Here is a 26,638-nt window from a genome sequence, read left to right as displayed (position 1 = left end):
TGAAATTTCCAGAAGTGCAATTACTGCTGCATTGAGGGAATATTCTACTTTCCTATGTAAGGAACTTCATTAAAAATTGTTCACCACCTTGGACAATCATATCACCAATGGCAATTCTGGTTTTGTAATTTGGGTTGTAAATATAGCATACTGTTTTCTTTCAACTCATTCCATTAAAAAGTGTTCCTCCAACCATTCACTGAAAATCCTCTTGTCATGGTCACTATTAACCTTCGGGTTGAGAAATCCAATGGGAACTCCTCAATCCTTAACTTGGACACAGCAGTCACTCCTTCTTGATAAACTTTCTTCCCTTTCAAAACTCTGGACTCTCCCTCCTACCTCGATGGCTGCTCCTTTTCAGCTTTTGTTGCCGGTTCTCATTTCTCCCTGATCTTTGAATTTAAAAGTAGCATGGTTCTTTATCTGTGGCTCCGATCTCTCTCCTTACTCAGCCTTGCATATCCAACAGCAATCTCAATATTTCTACTTGAATGTCTAATAGACATCTCCAAATCAACTCCAATCTAGCTCCATTCATACCTTTCTTCATCTCCAACTGATGACAATGCTTTCAATGGCATAGAATAAAATCCTTGGGAGTTCCCCTTGAAGAATCTTCACTGTCTCCCACACATCTAGTCTACCCAGAAATCCTATTGGCTTAACTTCCATATATATTCACTTTCCAAACACCTCTTATTCTAATGGCTACCACTCTGGTTCCAGCACCATCACCTCTTGCCTTGATAACTGCAGTCACCTCCCACGAGTTGCCTGCTTCTATCCTTGCCCTCCTTCTTTTTATTTTCGACTTAGCAATCAAATTGATCCTTTAAAAGCACAGATCAGATGATGACACCCCTCTATTCCAAACCCTGTGAGAAGCTTCGACCTTACTCAGAGAAAAGCCCAACTTCTTCCAATGTTCCATAAGACCCCATAAATCCCAGCTTTCACCAGGCTTCATGATCTGATTTCCTACTGTCCTCTTCCTCACTCACTCATTCTTGCCTCATTTCCACGGCTAACTCCAGCACTTCCTTCAATTTTCTGCTCAAAATCTGGCTTTTTCAAGGAAGCCCACCCTGTCTACCTTATTTAATTGTGCAGTTTGTCCTACCCCCATCCTTCTCCTGATCTCTTTCTCTTGCTTTTTTTTTCCTTTGTAACATCACTTATGATGTTGGCCAAATAATGTTCCCTTTCATCAAGCTGCTAGAGCTCTTTTGTTGTCAGGAAATGCAGCACTTTGTCTAATTTTTATCATATGAATTGAATATTTTTCATCAAAGAAGTTTTAGGAAGACACTGTACTAATATGAAAATACAAGCTTACAATTTACTGTATATTATTTACTGAGCAGGCGCCACACTATATAATTCACACACATTATGTGATCCAACCCTTTCAACATCCCTTCACTATGGATATAATCCTTTCCTTTTTAAATCTGTGAGATTAAGTGCCCCAAGGTCATCTAACTAGGAAGTGACTGAGCCTGTTGCTTTTTCCATTAAATCACTGTGTAGCACAGTATAAGTTTTTGGACAGAAATAAAATACTGCAGTCAGAAATCATACTGTGAAGTGAGTATGGGCTTCATGTTAGCAGCTTATTATTGTGAACCATGAAAATAATGAACTAAAAGGGCTCTCATGACATGTAGCTGAGGAACCATGTTAGAGGGAGCTCTCTGCTCATAACTGTCAGGGTGTAACTGAGGTCTCGGGAAAAAATAAGCCTTCAAGACCCCTTTCTTCCGTATTTACTCAGGTTTGGTATTTTAAAGCTATCTTTTAGCTACAAGTGTTTTTATCTGTACTCACTATTACTACTTATAAATGTTTAACTATGATTGAATACTTAAGGATCTGCTATAAAACTATTTCTCCCCTGAATATTCTACGGAGTGTTGATTGTGTCTATGTAGACAGCAAAGCCCATTTCCTCTGACTGCACGCACATCCAAAGTAAGAAAAATTATCAATAATGATTTCATAAAATCTGGACCACCCTAATAACTGGTTCAGTGAAAATCTCTCTACTCCTCTCTTCCTCTGACCATCATCCCAAAGAATTATTCAGTTTCTAGCATTCTGGGCTGTAAACAATTTGGTAAGTATGAAATTCTCTTGTGATTGGTTAAATAGCAGTTAGATATAATTCTGATACCAAAGCATATTAAAAAAATCACATTTATAAAATATACTAACATCTTTTGCATTCTATCTTTTGTTTTGTTTCTTTATCTGTATTAGGAACTGGCTAAATAATTTTAAAGTCGAATTATAAGCTTAAAAATGACCACACTGAGGAGATAGCTCAGAGACTCAGAAAGAACAACAGGCTTTATATCAGAAATCTCAGTTGCAATACTGTTGTGCAATAAATTGCCATTTAAACAGGCAAGTCATTTAATGTCCCTTGACCTGATATGAGACATGAGCTGTTTGCAAACATAAAGAGATTAACCAGCTCTAAACATTTTAGGGAATGCAAAGGCTACAAAAGTGCATAAATGTTTAGAGGAATTTAGCATTGTTTTCTTCTTGATTTTTAAAAATTAGGGAACTTAAAAGCATCTTTAAAAAAAACTTTTGTCTAAAAATTGGAAGCCAGAGAGTAGTTAAGAGCTCCCGACTTGCATATATCTCAGGGCCGGGCTCCAAATTTTAGAACACGAAAGACAGGTAAGAAGAGGGAATTTGGGGTGACTGAATAAAATGCTGTAAGCAGGACTACTATGTAATTTTCAGGGCCCAGGCTAAAATGAAAATGTGTGGCCCCTGTTAAAAAATTATGAAGAGGGGCGCCTGGGTGGCTCAGTCGTTAAGTGTCTGCCTTCGGCTCAGGTCATGATTCCAGGGTCCTGGGATGGAGCCCACTCATCGGGCTCCCTGCCTCGCGGGAGACCTGCTTCTCCCTCTCCCACTACCCCTGCTTGTGTTCTTGCTCTTTCTATCTCTCTCTCTGTCAAATAAATGAAGAAAACCTTAAAAAAAATTATGAAGAATTTCAAGATGGCGATGGCCAAGCCTACAAGAGTAGGGCCCTGTGTAACTGCACAGGTCACATGCCCACAATGCCAGCCCTGCTTTACGATACACAGGCAAGAGAGCTAAAAAGCTTTTAGTGTCTATCCTTGAACAAACTGATCATGGTTACTGAAGTGAGTCATTGTGGTCAGAAAGGTATCTAAACTCTTACCCAAAACCCACTATTTTCCCAAACTTACCACAAGGAAAAGTCCAATAAAAAGTTAAATAAAATATTTTTAATAAAATATTTTTAGTTAATAGGCCCTCTTTCATTTAATGTGAATGACTGAACTGAATCCCCTTTTTGGGCCACTAATGATACTCCCTTTCAATCAACCATCACCAGGCTGCTAAGAACCGACAGAGAAAAGAAATCACACAACTCCAATTGCTGATATCCAAATTTCCTCAAGGTTGTCTGACAACCCTGGCCTGTACTCGCTCTTTCCTTTCTCATCCCCAATTTCTCACAATGTCTACACCTTCATCATTCTTGGTCCTCTCTCCAGCACCTACTCCCTCACCTTAATACCTATAGAAGCTAAGTTCAATATGAAACACAGAAATCACTAGGTGGTCACATATGTAACTTCTACCGTCTTAACTAGGTCATGGGTTTACCTACAACTCTGTCCTGCTCTGGCCCCCACCTCCTTCCCTTCCTTGAGTAGCTCACCATTGTGGCCCCATTTCACCAGTGCCTTTGATCTTTTCTTTCCTGCAAAAGCATTCCTCCTCAGTAGATAAATAATCTCCAGAGCTTTTCCTTTTAACTCTTTCCTTGATTCTAGGTACAGCAGTATTTCTCTCTCCTCACAGGGGGTTATTTGAAGAAAACACATACTATTTCCACTTCCTCCCTTCCCGTTCACTTTCAACCGGTCTTGCAACCACGCCTCCTTCCCTCAGCCCATTTCCTAATTCCTGGTTCCTCAAATGGAACTGTTTTTTTTTCTTGCTGTGAGGCCCAGCATGAACCGTGGCAAACCCCACATGAGGAAATGCTGGTCAACAAGATTCCAAATCATCCATGAATTATTTCATGTAATTGAGGAATATGGGCATAAATTAAATCGTAACAGGTGATTGCAATATTAAATTTTCTATTTTAAAAGGGAAACTCTTCAAACTGGGTCTCTGAATTAGAAAAACAGTCTTGTAATGTTTTTAAAGAGGTGGAGACACTCTCTACATACAAAGGGCAGAGTGTCCTTGCCCTGCTGCAAATGTTTTAGCAGCTGTGGAAACTTTCAACAAAATTTACTTTCAGCAACTGAAGGCGATGTGCGAAAACTGGGCTTTTCATCGTGGAGCCTGAAGCACTTACTACAGAGACGAAGACTCAGAGGCACAGCTAGGAGCTGTGTAGTCCTCACAGCCCACCCTATAAACTCTCATGTGGTTTTTCATCCACCGCCACACACCACTGCACCTCTTAAGAAATCATGTATCCTGATTTTGAACTCTTTGCAGGACAGGATGAAATACTGTAAGGGAGTCCAGGTTATGCATCACACCTCCTTCTCCTAAAGCATGGGAAAAAGATCCAGTGTGCAAATACGGGCATTCTCCCAGAGCCTCCGGGGGTTAAAGCTTCACACGCATTTAGGATCACGGCCATGGAGCGTGATCTGCAGTATTGTATATACTGCCCTTCCTTAACTGGACAGGGGATTCCTTCTGTTTGAGACACCTACAGTCTCATCTTCACAAACATTTATGCCCAGCGGCTCTAAACCAGTGTATTCTATAGTAAGTGAAACTCAGCCCGTAAGAATTAAAAATTGGCCCAAAGGAGAGGTTTCTTTGGGCAAGGGGTTCCTTCTTCTGGGCAAGATAAAATCTCAATGGGCATTTTATCGTTTAAGAATTCCGTATGCATAGCGATGTATGCATCGCTGTGTCTGATAGGAAATGTTGTATTTTTGATCAAGTGCCCACTGTGGATGTGTTGTAGGTAGTACTTGGTTTTATGGAAACTTTAAGAATTTGAGCCACTTCGCGAAGTGGCTCATACACGAATACTGGGTATTAGTAATTCTGATTCCACAAAAGCTCTGTTGCTGACATTATTTCATTTAACAAAAGAAGCAGGCGTATTTATGAGGGTAGAAAGTTTACTATTCATACATTTTATTAATGAGTTTTATTTTTTTATATAAATGAGTTTTAAAGTGTTCGATTTAATTCAACACAGGTTGGTTGTGCACTTCCTACGTGTAGGGCATTAATTTATCTCGTGAGTGCAAATGTGGACGCGGCCTAGAGCTCTCGTCCCCAAATATCTGCGCTTGTAATTGCTAAGGCATATTTTCACTGCAGAGTTGAGGGTGTTTTGCTAACTTACGAAAAATGTTCTTTTTTGAGAAAGGAATTAATTACCTCCTGAAGAGCTGGTACACAATGAGGGTTTCAGACTCTAACATTAGTTATTCAGAAAGCACGTGAACCTCTGAGGTGCATCACTCGATGTCACAAAATTAACATCACTTGACTGACGACAGAGTATAAAAAAAGGTATGTACTTTCCCCCTCTCTATGTGGGCAAACAAAATAATACATGCGGAGTTATTTCTCTTAAATATCTGGCAAGGCATGTGATTGATTGTTAGACATCCTTTGACTTGGTTAAGACAAAAACTTAGCCAAATGTTAAAGCATGGGAAACGTTGGTGTAGGCAAAGCGAATCTTCTGATAAAGCTTTAAAGTCACCCCAGCACACAGACACGTTGAAATCTTACCATTCGGTTTTCATGCAGTCTGTATCCCTGCAGCGAGCATTAGCTTTAACCCTTCAGTGCTGCTGTTGGATGTCGTGTGGAGGGAGAGGCGCGGAAGCTTTATTCAGAAACAAGCTTCCCTTTGGATGACGATCGTGAGAGAACTGCAGTTCTACTCACGTACCCGGGCTCCTGACGGATATGTGTATATGCTACAGTAAATCCTCCGGCTCGTTCAGGGGAGTCCAGCCTTTTACCAGTGCATGTGATTTGTGTGAACCGTGTGTTTAAAGATGGTGTAAATTCAGGGTGTGTCTCTTCGGCCTGTATACCTTCTGCTTCCGAATGAACTTCTTGAGGCAACTCTTAGATTACCTAAGTTCAGCACCTCTTAGGGTTTGCTTTCTAAATGCACTGCCCATGGGATGAGATGGCTATTTTATCTGTTTGACTTTCTAGGGCTTCGTAGAGAAAGTCATCACTGAAAGGGTTAAGGGATGTTACTGCAGCAGGTTATCAGCGGACCAGCCATCTACCTTCGGTACTTACAGGAATTTTATGACTCTTGATCATATTATCAAATTCTTCATTAATTTTTTTGTATTTTTCTTCAGTGCGTGGGGTGAGTGCATAAGAGGAGTCAGGATCGGGGCTTTCACAGCCTTTGTTTTCTTTCTTGTTCAAGGCCTGCCAGGTTCAGAGAAATATCAAGAGTAAAAAAAATGAAGGGTGTTCCGAGTACTTACACACAATCTTTGCCTGCTGATCATTAGATCAATATCTTCGTTAATTTTCCTGTACTTGTCCTCAGACTCAGGGCTGTGACCTACTGAATCGTCTGCATCAGGATCTGGGCTGTCACAGCCATTAAGGCCCTTCTTTCTCAACGTCTGAAATACATAATTTGGAAAGTTCAAACCTAGACAGAGGCTGTAAGAGACATTCAGGGGTGTTAGAGAAGTTCAAGCTGTCCAGTATTTCAGGTTGTTATTACATACACTTTTTTTACATTAGGGTAAAGGAACCACAGAGAAAACCCCCCGGGAGTGATTTCAATAGCATACCCATTACTAGTTACAAAAAAATAAAAGGGCAATATTCTCTTTACAACGAAATTCAGTCAATGAACAAAGACGGTACAAGGGCTGAAAATTCATGGTACGAAAGTCATATGTGCTTCAAATATCTAACGACAGACACTTATAGAAGAATACAAGTAAGATGGCAAATTGCAACACCATGTTCCCACAGGAAAGTTAGAAGTCAGGGCGTTATACAATGATTTCGGAATTTGCGACTGTGACAAAAGCAGAAATGGAAACAGATCTCTAGTTTGAGTTTAACATGATGGTTGGTGCTCCTGGTGTCCTGGCACCCTTTTTGACGTACGTGTGACAGCCAAAGGCCGTAAGAGAACCCAGGTGATATTCTTGCAAAGCACCCATTAAGAACGTCCAGACACTGTGATCATAACGAGATCGCCTTTGTCCAGTCTGGTTAGAAGTCTGTACTTGGGAAAATCTGTATCGAGATTGGTAATACTGAGAAGCTATCTGCCTAAACACAGGCTGAAAGAAAAGTCAAAATGGCTGAGCTTAACTTTCCATAAGCTGAGCAAGGAAGCCAGAGAACACTGAAAATAGGCAACCAAGTCAATAACTACCAAAGTAGCAAAAGTTCCTTCGGCTTCCAGCTGAGTAGGATCACCCTGAGACTGTCTGCTGACACATGAAAGTGAAAAGTTAGTGCCTTTTCCGGAACCTCCTGTCTCCTGAACATAGGACTGGTCTAGTCTCAGCTGTCACAGAAGGATAAACACGAGTGTAACAATGTAACAGAAAAAGTATGAGTCAGGAGTCCTGAGTTTTACTTTCCCTCTTTTTTTTTCTTTTTCTCCCCTTTAACTGATGGTTGTCAAGTTAATTGTACACCATCTGATTTACAGAGATAATGTTATCTTTTAGAGATCATAAAACTTCTGATTAATCACACGGCTTGCCATGTCAGTTATCAATAGACTAGCAACATTTCTGATTTTTCTTGGTACTACCACCGTTTATAAAGGGCTGGGTACCTATGTGTCTCTCATTAATGGAAAGCTCAGCAGAGCTCATCTTTATTAAAGACAGAATTCACGTACAAATAAAGCAAAAGCTGAGATAACACTCCATCTTTAATTCATGCAATTGGGGAAAATAAATAAAACAACATGAGTTAAAAAGGGGGTGTCAGTCTTAACAATTTAAACTCCTTGGCTCTTATCAATGTGTAACAAATATAACATTTAAAATTAGTTTCTGAGGCATGGAAGAATTTCACTTAAAATCAAACTAAGAGAGCTACCATTTCTAATACATCTATGATACACGGCAGCTCTGTAAATATTTATTAATGTTATAGCGGTATAATATAACAAATAAACATATGGTTACAGCTTATTATGTGGTATAATGTTTGAATATTAAAAATGAATATTTTGACACAAGAGGATAATATATACATTTACAATCTTGGGGAATTTATAATTGGTGGGGCCACCTGTCCCCCTACCATGGATCTATGCCATCATTTTTACCCAGAATAAGTAACTGGGGGGGGGGGTTCTTAAAATAATACTACAAAGAATGTTACAATACTTTATAATAATAATTTTATTTACTAACTTAATTTTCTGTTTTAGGCTGTTTTGTTAGCATTATCTCAATCACAAGAGTATTCTTCCGGGTGATAACTATTTGCTGTATTATGATGTGTTTCTGCTTTGATCTCCACATATCCTTGAGAATAATTTCTGAGTGTCTTGCATCATAATCCACATATTTTTCATAAAAATTCACTTATGTAGAGAAAGATGTCAGATAAAGAAAATATTATTCGATGATTTTCAAAATTTACCTGCCTATATTTCTACAAGGCATGATAGGAATATTCTTACATAAACCCTTAATTTAAATTCTTATCTTATATAACATTAATTTATAGTCTTATCTAGACAGTAGATTTTTCAATGTGCACCCAGATCTTTTAGCCAATAAATCATATTGTAAAAATTATAGTTGTTTTGATGTGCAGATTTTTGACAACAGAACGCAAGGGCTAGGAGAGGCCTATCAACTGTCATTACAATCCATCTGGCACGTACATGTGTGCTAAATATTCTTATGAAGCTTTCAAGGGTAGATACTGTGTTTGGTTTATAAAAATTCAAACATCAATTACAGTTTATTGAAAGATCTCTGCAAATGTTAACTCATTATCTCTCACAAGTCTTCCATGAACATTTTAGGGAAACTTTATGCCAAGTCTTAAACCAGCGTGGGCAAGCAAGACGGTCCACACTTCTTGCCTCTTGCCGGGGGCAATATGGGCCACCTTCCCCTGCCCAGGTTTTCCCACACTTGTACAGGGAGGGATGAGGAATAGATCACTCTCACTCACATACAACTACAGCAGCAGGGTGAATGCTGAAATAAATTAAGGTAGAAAAATTTAAAAGTTGGGCTGTGAGAAAGCTTTAAGTATGAAAATATGGCTAAAATATTGATATATCTAGAGGTCAGATTTTAGAGTGGGAAAGCTTATTAGTCAATAAAGCAATTACCAGTTTTTGGATTAAAAAATCATTAAACCGAGAGCTCATTTTGTACCTAAAGAATTATATAAACTGTTAAGCAAACAAAGCAAATGGCATGAAGTCACAAAGGAAACAGCAGTGAGGGGGGCGGGAAACAGTGGCTCATTTTCTCCTTATAAATACTTCTTGTATCTGACTACATTATCTTTCAATGAAATCATCAGTATTTAAGTAATAAAATATCTCTCACACTGAAATGTATAGTTTTATTTCAAGTTGAACTGTATTATTTTAAAAAAAGGGGGCATTTTGAGATATACGAATACAAAACCCAAGGGCAAATTAATAGAGTTGCAAATTCTCATAATCCCATAACTAGAACATTGAAAAAATTGTTCAAAAATATTATCCTCAGCTGAAAGCTTGTAGAACACATTTTTGCCAAGAACAGATGATTATGGTAGAAATATAAGGCTCTGAAGATGGATGTGATGGCATAAACTTAAATACTATCGTGTGCATGTGGAACTCTTACCTTTATTATATTAAAAATCTACAGTTGTTTAAGGATGACAAAGGAATTACTGTTAGATCTGCCAAGTCTGTCTTTATCATAGTGATAAACAGTCAGTATAAATTAAAGGGACTGTTAGGGGGTGCCTGGGTGGCTCAGTGGGTTAAAGCCTCTGCCTTCGGCTGGGATCATGATCCCAGGGTCCTGGGATCGAGCCCCGCGTCAGGCTCTCTGCTCAGCAGGGAGTCTGCTTCTCCCTCTCTCTGCCTACTTGTGACCTCTATCAAATAAATAAATAAAATCTTAAAAAAAAAAAAAGTGTTAGCTGGATAAATAAGGATTATTCTTTCAGGCCTTTTTCTAGAAAAAAATAAAAATCTCTGCCCCTGGCCTTTGAAAGCTTCTCTGATGTTTTACGAATGTTACTGGTCAGGGAATGCAGGCACTTAAATCATTATTTTTTTGCAGGGGCTGGAAGTCCCGGCTGCATATATTGTAAGTGTCTCTCAGCTGACTGTGTTGTGAAAAGATGGATTCTGTATGTCAAGAGGAGGCAAGAGATCTACTGAAACCAGCTTCTCCTGCTCCATATCTGAAGAAACTCTTCCCTCAGAGAACTCTGTAAATCTTGAGTGAGTCTGTATACCGAATTCAACTTTCCATGTGAGAGTGACACTTTTGGGGTAGATCAATTGATGGCACAGGCTTCTGGGATGTTTTCACAAGGCAGCGATTGTCATGCAGTGAGCTGAGCGCAGCCGTTTCTTAGAGAAGTAATTAGATTGACAGAAGGTGACATACTCCAAACAATAAATGGGAAAGGGAGTCCAGACAGGTAATCCAAAAACCACGTGGACTCTCCCCTCCCAGACATGTGGACATATGGACCCTGCATTACTACATTTGCTCATCAGGAAAACTTGAAATACATATAAACTGACGATGATAGGTGACAGGTGCTTCAAAAATTCTAATGAAATAGATGTAGGGAACAGATTCTATTTCGTTACTGAAAGGAATATAAATGAAAAAGAATGCCACATGGAGCTCTCATTTCTTGTCTTAGGCATTATGTTATCATCTACAAAATCCCTTCTGTATACAATGGTTAAAACTGGTTTCCCTTTCTTAATTATTTCTTGTTAGTAAAAAAATAAATAACTAAATTATTGGCCTTTTTTCAATTAAATGAAGCTACATATTTTATGTTACTGCTATTTACATAAAATTAAGCTTCTTTTAGAGAACCACCATCACAGATTAAAGCTTCCAACCATTCAACCTCTTTCCAAGTTGGCAGTCTTAGTCCTCAAGAATATCTATTTTCAGGGTGCTTTGCGTCGCTCAGTTGGTGAAGCCTCTGCCTTTGGCTCAGGTCATGATCTCAGGGTCCTGGGTTCAAGCCCTGCATCAGACTCCCCACTCAGTGGGAAGCCTGCTTCTCCCTCTGCCTCTGCCTGCTGCTCCCCATGCTTGTGCGCTCATGTTCTCTGTCAAATAAATAAATAAAATCTTAAAAAAAAAAAAAAGAATATTCTCATCATTTCTTTTTCTGTACCTACCCATGGTACAGCAGCAGTTTCAAATTTTTTTTTGGCAAAAAACCCATAAACACCCATTAATTTTTCTTAAACTCCAAATAATCAATCTTTCTTGCACAGCTAGCATTACCCTTACTTCAGAGGGCTGATGTGTCAAGAACACATGGAAGAATTATCTCTGTTATTTCCATGAATGTCATGTTCGCACAAAAGCCAAGGGGAAAAAAAAAGTCTCAACTTAGAAAAGGTAGTTTCCTTTTCTTTAATACTAAATCATTTTTTGTGCTTGTCTTTCACAGCTTTATGAAAATAACTGTCTACTCCCAACAAGCTGAATAATCTTTAGAAAGCAGTAAATCAGCATAGGAAAAGGAGATGCCATTGAAATGGATACTGTCTGTAAGCGAGGTTTCTGAGAGTATTTTGTAAACATCCTCCCAAGGTTGTGTGCTGCTACCCAGCTGCTGCTTTGGTCCCTCCAGGCTGGGAAGTGGCTGCCCTAGGGAATTACTTCTTTCACTTAAAATATAGTCAGCAAACAATTACCGAAAACCTATTATACACGGATACCTTTTGGTGCAGTCAGGTTTTAGAAAATCAGGCAATGCAAAGTTAAATGAAAAACCCCTGAAATGGCCTATAATATTGTATGCAGCTTTTGTGTGTGTGTGTGTGTATGATTTCTAGCACAGGTTACTTAGGCTGGGGGAAGATCAGGTGCCAAGAAATTTCTCCATAGGTTTTAATTACCAAAACTGTAAGGATCATCTGCACTATCTTTCCTGTTCCATAGTTCTCCTTTCTTCTTAATACAGAAATGAAAAGAAAATTAAAATACTGCAAATTTACTACAATCGGTAGGTAGATTTTTTTTTTTAAATTTATTTATTTGTCAGATAGAGTGAGCACAGGCAGACAGAGTGGCAGGCAGAGGCAGAGGGAGAAGCAGGCTCCCTGCTGAGCAAGGAGCCGGATGCTGGGATCATGACCTGAGGCGAAGGCAGCCGCCTAACCAACTGAGCCACCCAGGCATCCCCAGTAGGTAGATCTTTAATTAGACAAGCAAATCATATCTAGTACAGACTATAAACAATTAAATTTTACCCCAAATTATTCATTTGTGGTGAAAATTTTAATAAAAATTGAAAATATAAACCTTAACACTGTATTTCCTCCAGGTTATTAATGCTTATTCTAACCAGATATTAAGTCCTACCGAGGAAAGGTTGGGAAGAGCTGGAGATTCTCATTGTTTCATTTTATTCCTTTCCTCAAAAGATAATCTTAATATTGAACTTGAAATTTTTTTCACTGAACAATTTTTCATCTTTAAATAATGGAAATAAAAGACATTAGTTAAAGATTTGAAGACTTTTAATGTATAGAACATAAAGAAACACCCACACATGTCTTTTAGTAGGAATTATTTCATATCAACATTCAGATGGCGATCGTTCCCAAAATTACAGGTATTCTAATCCTGGACTAGGCCACCAAGAATCATCTGGTCCTTCCTCATGTCTTCCAGAGGGGAGGAATAACAGTGCATACACAACTGGCCTTCCATACCTCGTGTCTTTGCTCAAGCTGGGCTCCTGAATGAGCCCACCAATATCTCTTTCCTGGATTTAGGACAGTCCTCCTTCAAGGCAGAGCTAATACATCCTCTCCTCTTTGTAGATTTCTCTGATCACTAGGGTGGAATTGATTTCTCCCTCATTCATGTACTCATTTATTGTATACATTTTTTTTCTATTAGAGTGTTTATCACCCATTATTACTGATGTGTCTCCCTTGCCAGCTCATGAGGCAAGTAACAAAGCACTTTCCTTCATTCACTTTTGCAATTTCAATATAGAACAGAGCCTGACACACTTGCAAAGTGCTCAACACATGCTTGCTGAATGAACAGAAAACACATTTTTTACTTTAAGTTAGTTTATGCTGAGGTTTCAATACTGGAACAAAGCCATCTGGCTGGTTGGAGGCAGAAATGGTAGTGGGGTCCAGACCTCTTGATATACATTTACTAAGGGCAATTTACTTTGTGTCAGGTGTTGTCTGTGGTCCTTTGGATACAAAGATGCATTCCCAGAGATAGGATTAAGAATTTCTGTTTATATGTTTTTTTTCCCATGAGTGAACTCCTGGAGGTGAGGGATTGTTTACTAGCCATTGTGTATGACCAGGATTTAGCACAGGGTCTGGCACATGGCAGAAGCTTAAGAAACGTCTACAGCATTAATGAGAGACTTAATGGATGGATGAGCACAACAGGAAAGAATGCTCAGATGCTAGAGGGAGATAGAGGAGTCTTAGTGTAGTATTTTTGTAACTGTAATTTTTCACCGTTGAATGTTATTGTTTCACATGATGTTAAAACTCAGTTATTATTTTGTTCTTTTTAGGTAACTATTACAAATTGACCATTTTTTGAATGTATCATTTTAAAGTTAGAAAACAATGCAGTATGAAACTGGTTAAAACTCAGGAGATTTATATCATTGAATACTTAAAAATTGGGGTACTGGTCTAGATAGGGACTGTCAGAAGTAACGAGGCATTCATGAAATCTTTAAGGTCAAAGAGCCATGATCATATAATCTTGGCCATGATGTGAACAGCAGGAAAGAGGGCACAGGATTCAGCACGGAAGAAGGAAAAAGGGAGTGGTATTTTAGGCAGATTGTATAAAGGTAGAAAATGAAAAACAGAAACCTTGTAGTCAAGCGCATGGGGAAACTTTTGTGGATGTGAGTCAGATATTATAAATCTGAAATAAGCATGTTTTAAAATTCTTGGTCAAAGTTCATCTTTTTTCCCCATTTTTGGATGCTGGTCTACTGCTCCACTATTCTCCTGGGCTTTGACGTTGGTCTTATTCCGGGCCAACCTTAGCCTGGAGGATTCATGGAAAATCAGGGTGATTCTAAGGCCAATCAGATGATTCAGGCTGCCTCAGGATAGGTCAGTGGGTTGATGTTTTTGTTAAGAATTCTTCCACCACACCTCTTCTGGAACCTGGACAGAGCATGCAGCATGAGGCTGGCCAGGAACAGGACTGAGATGGGGAAGTTTGGCACACTTAGCCATGAAAACGCTCCCTGACATTCTGAATCCACGAGAGATCTGAAGTAAAATACTAAGCAGGGAACATTTAATACATAATGATCGAAATGCATGCTAAAATATGCAGTTAATCCTGATATTCTCTATAAAGCAAGCTAAAAAAAAAAAAAGATGAGATAAAAAAATAAAAAGCTGGAATATGAATGATCAAGCTGGAAGTGGGTTTGAGGGATGAATGATGTTAGTGACTTCTTATATAAGGAAGGAAAAGAGAGGACAAAACTAATAAATTAAACAAAGGTTGAGAAAGAGAGGAGAGGAGTAAATTAACAAAGATCACGAAGCAGGATTTTTGAGTCTAAAATATAAAAGTAACTTCACCTACTAATCTTTTTCAACTATAGCATTTTACTTGCAAATAGGTTACAGGGACGGAAAAGGGCAGATTATCGGGAGCACTGATTCTTAAAAATAACACACTGAAGCATCTTTTTAAAACCATGAATGCCTTATTTTAACAAAAGAAGATGTATATGGAAAGGATAGGTTAAATCATTATTTTTGTTTCCACATGGGCTCTTATCTAGTTGTAAACGCCTTTTTACTGAAGTTGGGTCCGTGCCTAGTCAGTCATGAAGCGGGAATATATTCCCATCATATTCCCACCGCCTGTATTTATCATCAGCTCGGCACTATCATTCTCAGTCACCACGCTTCCTCATTTCGACTGGATTCCCTCGATCTCTTCTCATTTATTTTCTTGACTGTAACCTATCCCATCCCCCTCCTATCTCTCCTTTCCTAGCTAACATCACATCATACCCTAGCTGTTCAAGCCGGAAACCCAGAAGTCACCCTTGACTCCACCATCTCTTGAATCTCTTACAATTTCTTTTTTATTTGTCCCCCACCCTTAATCTGTTTGTCTTCTGATCTCACCTTCCAGCCGGTCATCCTTCCCACTTTCAGCAGGGTCTCATTACCACGCAAATCTAATTTTATCACTGTTCTCCATATAAACGCGGGTGGCTCCAGGTGGCCACAACCACTAGTTTTCTTTCCCCAGCCTCGTCCCCTCCCTTCTCCCCCAGCACTCCGGGTTTCATCAGGGGGGAAATTCCTACCATTTCCTAAGTCGGGTAGGTCCTGCACCAACGCTGTTTTGGTATGTGTCATTCATTCCTGTCTAGAAGATTGTGTTTGCCCTGCTCTTCACTACACAAACCTTAGTCATCCCAGGTTACCTCTTACCCAATGCCAACACTTGCTCCATGAAGCTCTTTCCATGCTCTTCTGGGCACTTAAGGATTCCCTTCTCTATCTGTGACTCTTTTTGTGTGTTTAATAACAGGTGGTATATTTTATTCCAATTTCATCTTCTCACATGTCGGCTTCACCACTAGACCATGAGCTCTGTAAGGACTGGGTATCTCTGGTTCTCGCAACAGGGATGGATTAATACACCTGGGCTCAATAAAGGTTCTCAGTTCTCATTAACCCTTCCCTGGATCAATGAATAAGCAAACAAATTTGACAGTCATACTTTCTAACACCGAGAGACTCACTGAAATGAGTTGGGTGGTCTCCTAAGATGAGAGCATTATTTATTTGTTTTAATAAGATTAAGTAAACAAATTCAAGGAACACAAGTTCTGGTAAGTTAAAGCAAGCTCTAGGATCACTTTGTGGTTGTGACAACAGAATATCCCTGCATGAGTGGACTCAGAGGAGGTGATACAGACTATTTTACCCAGGCTACAAATGGTTGTTTTTTTGTGTGTTTACAATTGCCCAGAGACCTGGGTGTGAGGGGCCGTTCCCTTCCAGCTCCGAGTCTTCTGGGACTGTCCCTGCTCTCACTTACCACCAGAAGGACAAAAACATGTTGAAAAAATAATGCAAGGGGATGCTTTTGCGCATTCTCTTCTCTGTTTCTAGGTTTTCCTTCAGAAACAAAGACGTCACCTTTGATGTCATTTGAAAAATCTGTTTGTTGGGATCTATGGTTTATCACTAGTTTATCTAAAAAGCAGAGTGTACACAGAGCCTCCAGTAAGGGAACAAAAAAAGATGCAAGGTTCACGATTGACTGACTCATGCCATAACAATTTTGAGCATACCTGAGAATTGTACTTGAGCCACCCAAATCCTCCTCTCTGAGACAGCCAGGGACACCCAGATGAAGGTTAAACTGCTTCCTTTCCTAAGATCTCTCTGCTACCCCGGGGCCTCTTCCAGGCTGCAGAGAAGGAAGGACCTCCGGTGGCCACCTTGACCCTAGTATCCCTTCTCTCCTGAGCTGGCCTTTGGACGGATGGGGAAACCCTCTCTTTGTTATTTGCTCCAGGTGATTTTGCTTATTTGATAGTGATTGGACACCAATGACGGGAGAGGGCCTCTTCTTTGCCTTCGGGCCGGTATACTCTGTGAGTAGTACGCCCTGTGAAAACTAGCCTCTGGGCTAATTCTGAGCGTTTTGCCTGAACCTGAGCCTGAACCATCCGATTGAGTGGTATTGACAACTGTGTTAGCGCACACTGCTCGATACCCATATTCCTCTGACATGGCAATCTGAGGTATCAGGGTGTCAGAGCATCGCTGGGATTGTGTGAGAACAATACGGACACCACAGCTACTGTAGCTGCATTAGAATCAACCTCCACAAGAGCAGAAACTGTCTTTTTCACCTCTGTTACCTGCAGGAACTTGAATGTGCCCGCCGCACCGGTGATACCCACCAGATATTGCTGTTGCTGATAAAAGAATAATGGAATCCACGGCTGCAGTGACAGTGGTTCTTATTTAAGACGGAATCACCGTGCAAGCTGAAAACACCCAGGGGGCATTTGCTAGATTTGTGCTCAGAGTTTACACTGCTTCCGCCCCTACAAACCCACTCTCTCTAGCCCCACCTTCTCCCAGCTTTACACACAAATTTAAATTATAAAAGGAAAGAATCCTGTGGACTGGAGAGGTAAGAGAATTAATGTCTCTCTTTTGTGCTTCTCCGGAAACTTTGTAATTAACATTTATTTCATAATGTTGCTCTCTGTATTATTGCTTTTGTCTCATTTTCTAGATTATAAGATCCCTTTAGACTAGACCTATCTCTTGAAAGCTCCCCATCCTTAGCAACTAGTGCAGTATCTGTCAGTAGAATATTGCAACAAACTTGTTGGCTCTTCTGGACAGCCAAGGAGAGCCTGATGACATATAATAAGGAGTCTCAGAGATCATAAGCCAAAGTTAGTGGGGATCCAAGCTTTCCTTTTTATCACCGAACCTTTTCTCTCTTTTTTAGCATGAGTAATGTTTGGTAGGTCTGCCAATGACTAGCAACCCAGGTCTCTAGCCTTACTACTTGTCTCTTTTAATGTAAAATCCCCTGGGATCTGGTTAATGCAGTATTAATATTTCTATTTCGTTGGCTGATACATTGGAAAACTTCCTGTTTCATAAAGAGTGACCAAGATATAATGGGTGAGATGGTCCCTGACGAGGGGTTGGGCCAGTTAGACCAGTAGCTGGAAGAACACTACAGGGCTCTATTAGACCTGGTGTATGAACAGGAAGCCAGGCCAGCAATCCTGGCTGGAAGTTAGTATCTGGGAAAGAAAGACTTCTTCTAGGTTCGGAGGGTTGTCCTAGAGGTAGAGTCTGTTGTACTGGATGTTAGGTTCATCGGATGTGGTCAGTTGGTCAGGGAAGATACGTCTATCCACACTCAGAACAGGCAATGAGAAAGTCCCTTACATCACATCTCCAAAATACACAGCAGGACACTTACAATGCCCTTTGCTTTCTTTTCTGCAAATAAGTTTATATTGTGATATGTTTTATCTCTTCCCCCACATTAAAAATCATTTTCAGTGAAGGACAGGGTCCAATCTATTTATCGTCTACGGCCTGTATGTTATTACCACAAATCTTACATGTGAATTGTTAGTAAGTTGTGGATTTTATGCTCAGTTGTATTGGGTAGGTGTCCTGTGGAAGAAAGTCTGTTACAACTCTACCCATTTTTTTTTTTTTAAGATTTTATTTATTTATTTGACAGACAGAAATCACAAGCAGGCAGAGAGGCAGGCAAAGAGAGAGAGGGGGGGGAAAGCTTAGCTTTCTCTGCTTAGCAGGGAGCCTGATGCAGGGCTCCATCCCAGGACCCTGGGATCTTGACCTGAGCCGAAGGCAGAGGGTTAACCCACTGAGCCACCCAGGGACCCCACAACTCTACATTTTAATAATCAAGGAGCATCAGGTAAATAAAAGGTACTTAAAAATAAAAGGGCTTCAAATTCCTTAGGCAGTTGCTCAGTTTCAGTTCTCCATTTGAGACGTTTGCTGTATTTACAGAGCACATGGACACTACTCCAGTCATTGTCTGCAGTTAGACTAGCCCTTCTTGTGATCTTAACACAGCTGTGCTCTCTGTAGGGCGATTGTGTGCCTGCCTCAGTCTCCACGTGACTGAGCACCTTGGGGTAGGGGCCATGCCTTCGACCTATGCCTCGGACCAAGGAGAGCAAAGGCCCTCAGAATTTCATAAATTAATGGGAGTTTGGGGCTCATTAATCAAAGAGCCACTATTTGCTTTCCTGCAATGTAGTTATTTCCAGTCGGTACCAGAAACATAACCAGAGCACCTATCGGACAAATATCAAAAGTACCAGTAGCATTTTAGCAGTAGGACCCTTTCCTTGACTTGTCACAGGGACTTTCCCTCAGGTTTCCTGACTTACTCATTATTACGGGTTGCTGTCTCCTAACTCACAATGGAGGTTCTACTATTTTATAATATTGATATAAAGGGTCTGTTCTCACTGAAGACGAAAACAGACTTTGCTCCAAAGAAGACACAGAGATGGTCCACAGACACTTGGAAAGATGCTTAACGTCACTCATCGCCAGGAAAATGCAAATTAAAGCCACAATCGGATATCATCTCACACCTGTCAGAATGACTAAAATAAAAAACACAAGTAACAATAAATGTTGGCAAGGATATGGGAAAAAGGAATCCCTATGCACTACTGGTGGGAATGCAAACCAGTGCAGCCACTATGGAAAACAGTATGGAGGTTCCTCAAAAAGTTAAAAATAGAACTACCATACATTTCAGGAATTCCACCACTGGGTATCTATACAAAGTAAACAAAAACATTAATTTGAAAAGATACTGGTACCCCTATGTTTACTGCAGCATTGATTACAATAGCCAAATTATGGAAGTAGCCCATGTCCACTGATAGGTGAACAGATAAAGAAGATGTGGTCTCTCTATGTATATGATAGAATATTACTCAGCCATAAATAAATGTTGTTGCCATTTGCAACAACACGGATGGATATAGAGTATATAACGTTAAGTGAAATAAGTCAGTCAAAGAAAGATAAATCCCATGTGATCTCACTCACATGTGGGATTTGAGAAACAAAACAATAAACAAGGAAAAAAAGAAAAAACCCAAAAAACACTCTTTAACTATAAAGAACAAACTGATAGTTACCAGAGGGGAGGTGAGTGGGGGAGTAGGTAAAACAGGTGATGGGGATTAAGAGTACGTTTATATTAAAATAAAAAGAGTACACTTACCACGATGAGCACTGAGTAATGTATAGAATTGTTGAGTCACTATATTGTCCTAATATACTGAAACTAACTGAAACTAATATAACACTGGATTTTTTTTTTGGAAGATTTTATTTATTTGACAGAGAGAGAGAGAGACAGTGAGAGAGGGAATACAAGCTGGGGGAGTAGAAGAGGGAGAATCAGGCTTCTCAAAGAGCATGGAGCTGGATGGGGGGGTTCAATCCCAGGACCCCAGGATCATGAATTGAGCCAGAGGCAGACACTTAAAGACCGACCCACCCAGGTGCCCCAACACTGTGTGGTAACTATGCTAGAATTAAAAAGAATAAAGGGTCCTTTTCATTAGCATAGGCAATAATGAATTGAGTATAGTCATTAAAAATAAATAGGACAAAAATTTCTACAAAAAAGATTCTGGGGGCACCTCGGTGGCTCAGTGGGTTAAAGCCTCTGCCTTCGGCTCAGGTCATGATCCCAGGGTCCTGGGATGGAGCCCTGCATCGGGCTCTCTGCTCAGCAGGGAGCCTGCTTCCTCCTCTCTCTGCCTGCCTCTTTGCCTACGTGTGATCTCTGTCTGTCAAATGAATAAAATCTTTAAAAAAAAAGATTCTGAAAATACCAAATATGCAGTCCATTATAGCAAATAGGGATCTTTCTTCCTAGATGAAATACTTTGAAAGAAAATGTAATTCATAAAAAATGTTTTGGAAAGGCTAGTATTATCAATATCAAATGCTGATGAAAGCCTACACAGGCTAATCTTCCTCATTATTTTATACGTAGGTTTAAATTTTTCTAAATTTATGTTTCCGAATTAATTTAACCAATAATTAAAATCAAACTCATTTCAAGTTATTTTCCTTATGCTATGAGTGTTATCCCCGAATCCATCGTCCCAAAATCTTAGAGCAACTCGTTCACAAAATCGCATTTCCCATGCCTTCATAGATTATACAGATAAGTAACATTCTTAGGTTTTGCATTCAGTCACTTTGGATTTCATATGATGCTATAAAAGCTAGAGAGAGCACTAGGAAATTAAAAACAAAGTTATGGAGAGTACATGCTTAATAAAAGTAAGGACAAGAAGGAGAGAGAGAAAGGATAAAATGATGATAGATGATGGATAGTTATAGATGAATGGATATGGGGAGGGAGGAAGGGAATGAGAATGAGAGAGGGAAGCTGAGGGTTTGATGAAGGACAGAGGGAAAAAATAATCCAGTGAGCACATCAATTGATCCCCCAGCAGGTAAGCTGGCCTCTCTTCATGCCTGCACTCAGCGCTTTATGATCTAACATAAAGCTTTACCACAGGCCATCGGCAATCTTGCTCATCCCAATATCCACTCCTGGCAGAGGCTGGACACCTGTTGTCTAACTCAGTGGGCCAAGCGGCGTCTGCCAGCCCCACAGACCGCTCTGTCCTTTGGCCTGGGACAGCCTTCTCTGGAGAGTCTCTGCGGCTTTGGCCCCTCATCCCCATGGCATTACCTGCTTTTGTAGTCATGTAGGCTTTAATAATGTCAGGCGTTATCATGGAAAAGTACTGCCACCTGATTTTTAAGTTTGGTATTTCAATTTCCATACCTTATGAATTCTCAGGGATTTTGTTAGTTCAGTGGTGAACTTAGATTTTTCATTTGCGCAATAATTTCTTCCATATTATTCATTAGGTAATTATAAAAACAACATTTCCCCTTCTATGGCATGAAAAGGAAATTAAACCAGTCTTCCCACACTATCAAAATATTAATTTCCCCCTTAACTGAATCTGTTTCTCAGCAAGTAACACCTCCCATTAATGGAGCATTTCCTATGTGCCAGGGACTGAGTCTGCAGCTTTGCATGGATCTCTTTTTAAACCCTCGTAACTACTCTTCTCCATGACCACCACAGATGAAGAAAAGGAAGTGCAAGGTGGTGCAAGCACTTGCTAAAGTCCACAAAGTTAGTCAGTGGTAGAACCGAGTTAATGAACTCATATACAAGCCTCCTGGGTTCCGTTTGTCAGTTATTCCCCTATTCTGCCTCTGCAAGTCATCCGATTACAAAGATAGCCTAAGTTATGCCAGTGTTTTCTTTGAATACTCTGTTCTCAGATGAAATTGGTGAAATGTTGACAAATCTTATTTTTCTCATAAAGGGATATATTTGTAATAGGATTCACTTTTTTTTTTTTTTTTAAGATTTATTTATTTGACAGAGAGAGAGCCGTGAGGGAAGAAACACAAGCAAGGGGAGGAAGTAGGAGAGGGAGAAGCAGGCTCCCTGTGGAGCAGGGAGCCCAGATGTGGGGCTCGTGGGGCTTGATCAAAGGACCCTGGGATCATGACCTGAGCCGAAGGCAGATGCTTAAGGACTGAGCCACCCCAGTGCCCCAGGATTCACTTTCTGATGAGTAATTTTATCTAAAATGTTTTTTTCTATTGTGTTATTGCAATAGCCACTGAAGAGAGGGGAAGGCCCCTTCCATCATATGTACGTTGTAGCAACCTAGTTAAAATGAAGTGTAGGTTGTTGAAAACCTAAGGCAAAGAAAGGCCGTTTAATTTTTTCCAGTCCTACATTTTTAGGACCAGGAAGGAGGTCCTTTGCAATAGCATTTAGGCTGTATCTGTCTGGGTAAAATGAAGTGTAGGTTTGTCCCAATTATTGAAATAATACTAGCAAGAACTTTAAGTCTCTGTTAGTAAGAGGAAACGTTTGTTTATTTATTTTGGTGCCTATATTCCTCAGATTCCCAAGCTAACCGCCCAGCTCTTCCCTTCAATTTGCTTGTATAGATAAGGGATGCCAAAGCTGGTAACATTTTGGCTGGGGTCGTGGGGGTAGGTAGGGGAAAAGAGAAGAAATACATGCTCCCATGGAGGGACTACTGTTTCCCTCTGGCCAATACTATGGGATTATGAAGAAATTGTGTATGAGCTATAAAAATTCTCCTTTTAAAAGGTGGGTACAGAAGCTCTTCCCTTTCTTTGGTTTTCAAAATGATATGGATAATACTGTGTTACTTTATAGCCCAGAAGGGAGAAAAAGTGAAGGAAATGACTGTAAAAGTTCCCAGTTTTTTTCAACAGTTACGAAGAAGACATAGCAAGATGGGATCTTCTTAAGTGAAAATTTCCCAAAGTCCCAAGGAAAAGGGAAAAACTGCAGGAGAGCTTCAAGAACCGCAAGACTTGGGTTTTTGCATCTTGTCAGAAAATCCACACTGTTAGTAAAAGCTGAGGGAAGGCCTGGCACAAACCTGACTCAGCAGAGAAATGCCACCCACAGTCAGCGACGCGGCTTCCGCAGTGGCTGAGCTGCCCTGTTTTCTCTGGAGGCTTCCCCAGCCTGGCCAATGCATGAATCTCTTAGATGGGAAACTGAGTTTTTTGAAAATTGAAATTAAACAAAGTTGTATAACATTTTAAAAGAAGTTTACAATTATGACACTTGGTTTTTTACATGGCTTTAAAGTCAATTTTCTGTTGAATAAATAACATTAACCACACATTAACCAGCTAATAGTTTTAAAATGCCCCAAACAGCCATCACCATCATTCTGAATAGAATCCCACTTCTTTTTAAAGACCACGGTTAAAAGATGAAGGGAAACGGTACCATTGAAAGAGGAAGCAAACCAGAGTTCAGAGTCTGTTTCCATGAGGTAATGCACACTATTGACTAATGGCCAGAGGAATCCAATCTATACTGAGATGAAGTATGAAGTTAAGGTAGGTGGCTGGGAGAAGTTAGAAGCCCCCTGCCCCCAACTTCCGCCTCCACCTTCTTGCGTTACTTTATTGCTGAAGCCAAAGGGACAGATAGAATTCAATGAGTCTGTTTGTCTGACACAGGAACCTGTGCACAGTGAGATGGAAGTTAAATATGTGAGTTCATCTGCTGAAAATTGCCAGTCTCACATTAACTACATGTGTTACGTGTACATTCTGTGTGTATGTGTGTGAGTGAGCAAGTGTGTGTGTTTGTGTGTGTGCCCACACAAGCATGAGGCTAAGAATTTTGAAAGGATTTTCAGAATTATTTCTGGATCGATATAGTTCTCCATAGCTATTTTTACCTTTTTGTCCTCCAGAAGGAAATATTCCGATTTCGTAATTTAGACCCCAGAAAGGTTAGGTTGTTTTATTGTGGTATGTCTGCAAACTGAGTGACAGCTTCGAATAGAAAACAAATTTATTAAATTTTTCTCTAATATAAATACAATCTCTCATACTTGTATGAACTCAGTTGTGGAATGCTCTGAGTTTCCCTTTTTCTAATGTTGAGCAGCAAGTACTTTGATCTCCATAGCCAGATATCAGGTGTAGAGTTCAGAACTATAAATTTGCTGTACCTCCTATCAGTAAAAGTAGGGCTCTGAAGGTCATCCTTCCTCAAAACATAGTTCATCTTTGCTAAATCTTCAGAGTACAAAATAGGTGTGGTTCAGAACAGAATCAAACAAACATCAGTGGTTCAGAAATGATATCCTTTCCCCAGGAGCAATATACATTGTGGGTATGTGACTGGAATATTTAAAACACCTGTTCACTTGGAACCAGGCCAAATGTATAATGCGTTAGCGTGTGCTTGGCTCACTTCCAAGAGCATGTATCCTTACTGCCATCAAAATACCGAGGGAGCTAGGGCAGAGATACAAGTTAGAAGCAATGTAAGATAGATATATTTTATTGTTAACAATATCATCACACTAGACACTGTTGGCTGGCTAGTATTTTAGTAAAAATCAATTATTTGTTTTTGCATCAGAGAAGAAACTGGCAGTGTAGGAACACTTGTCTTAGCTTTGCTAATTACTTTCACTGCCTTAAAATCTTAATCAACCTCCTCCTCCTCCTCCTTCCCTCCCTCTCTCTCCCTACCCTCCCTTTCATTGTCTCACTGTGCTCTTCCCTGGATACATAGTAGTTCAAGGGGAAACACCAGGGAATAAATTATATCCTAACTATATACCAGAGTTCACCAACAGAACTTAGGCAAGCCCCTCTGACAGAGTTCTGCCGAGTTTTTTTTTTTTTAATCAATTCTGTTCTGACTTAATAAAATCCAAGTTTTTGCTTTTTTTCTACCTTTTCCTTAGTTCTAAATTCTGTATACTGAATCTTATCTCTAAAGAATCTCATAACCTCATTATGCAAGAAATAGTTACACATATATGTAACAATTTATAAAATGTGACGTTTTGTTTGAATATAATCAGAAAATACTCTGAAGATTTCGATATCTAAGATGTGTATGTGTGTGTGTGTGAAAGTAAAAAGTTAAAAATTTTGCCAAATTTACACTTGTAGGAAGGAGAAGCAGGAAGGAAAGAACATGTTTATGAGCATCATGTGTCCAACATGTGGTAATGGATATAGATGTACATGGTGTAAGTTGATTCTTATGAAAAGACCAAAAGTGAGATTTATCATCACTACTTTACTGCTTAGAAAGCAGGGATCTGGTGGAGGTTTAGAAATCTGCCCCAAAGTACAGAGTTTGTGAAAGTTGTAGAAACCAGGTTTGTCGAAGGCTAAAACTTGTTTGTCCCTTTTCCTATACCACACTGTCTTTTGATGAAAAGCCTGGGCTTTTAGATTATCAACCTGAACGTGTGAGAGTTGAGTTTTTATATTTTGAAGTATTGTATCCAGAATCCTGACCATTTACTAGTCACTGAAAGGGCACATACCCATTAGAAACTTCTGAATTTATAGATTTTGATTTCTTCTTCAATTTAATGTAAAGCAAATTATATAGTTTAAACATACCTCCTGAGATTTCCATAATTTGGTCTTTTAACATATATGACACATATTCCTTAGCCAGAGAAATGCAAGTGCATATTATTAGCACACTGAAATTGTATGCATATTTCAAAAACAACTGGTTTTATATTATGATTATATAATCATAATCATATTATGATTATCATATAGTCATAATTACATTATGATTATCATAGGTGTTTATAGAATGATGTAAATGGTTTAAAATACGTAAGTATAATGAAAAGCTTCAGGATTTTTAGGACGCACACACATACATATGTTACTATAACAAAATAACTTGTGTTTCCATTTTTTAGAACTAAATTGCTCCCATTTAGAGATATTTATTCTTACATTTTCCAGTAGAATTTTCCTTAAGCATTGATTGCCATTATGCTACTCTACTGCTTGAGGCCACCCAGTATCTTTCTCATACCGTATTGCATCTAATTCCCCACCAAACATTTAGAGCATCTGATTTGCCTGTCCCCCTCTTCTCCATTTACCTTGGTGTTTTTCTTATAACTGCTGCTGCATGTGAACATTCTATTCATATCGAGCTTTTCATGGCCTTGAACATTTCTTCTTGAGATCTTTACATAATTGCTCTTTATTTATCTATTTTCTTAGATTTTATTTATTTATTTGAGAGAGAGCAAGAGTGAGGGAGATCACAGAGGGAGAGAGAGAAGAAGCAGGTTCTCTGCTCAGCGGGGCTCGATCCCAGGACCCTGAGACCATGACCTGAGCTGAAGGCAGACGCTTAAATTACTGAGCCACCCAGGTGCCCCATAATCGGTCTTTTGAAAGATTTACCTA

General features: G+C 39.6%; 1 protein-coding gene across 17 annotated transcripts in view; it reads right to left on the bottom strand.

Moving 5' to 3' along the window:
* MEF2C (myocyte enhancer factor 2C) overlaps positions 1-26,638 on the bottom strand; it is a 159,722-nt gene that overhangs the window by 33,971 nt on the left and 99,113 nt on the right. For 13 of the 17 annotated variants that reach the window (XM_032846748.1, XM_032846783.1, XM_032846801.1 and 10 more), the window contains one exon: positions 6,510-6,653. In XM_032846748.1, the coding sequence (XP_032702639.1) occupies positions 6,510-6,653 (144 nt within the window). Of the gene's footprint in view, positions 1-6,312; positions 6,451-6,509; positions 6,654-26,638 lie in introns of all 17 variants that reach the window. The other 4 variants (XM_032846829.1, XM_032846854.1, XM_032846811.1 and 1 more) reach the window with 2 other exon arrangements.

The sequence above is a fragment of the Lontra canadensis genome, unplaced genomic scaffold, assembly GCF_010015895.1.
Source record: "Lontra canadensis isolate GAN:19392208 unplaced genomic scaffold, GSC_riverotter_1.0 scaffold4, whole genome shotgun sequence".
Classification (NCBI taxonomy): domain Eukaryota; kingdom Metazoa; phylum Chordata; class Mammalia; order Carnivora; family Mustelidae; genus Lontra; species Lontra canadensis.
Note: the sequence above shows the minus strand (reverse complement) of the source record. Positions and strands in the feature narration are given on the sequence as shown.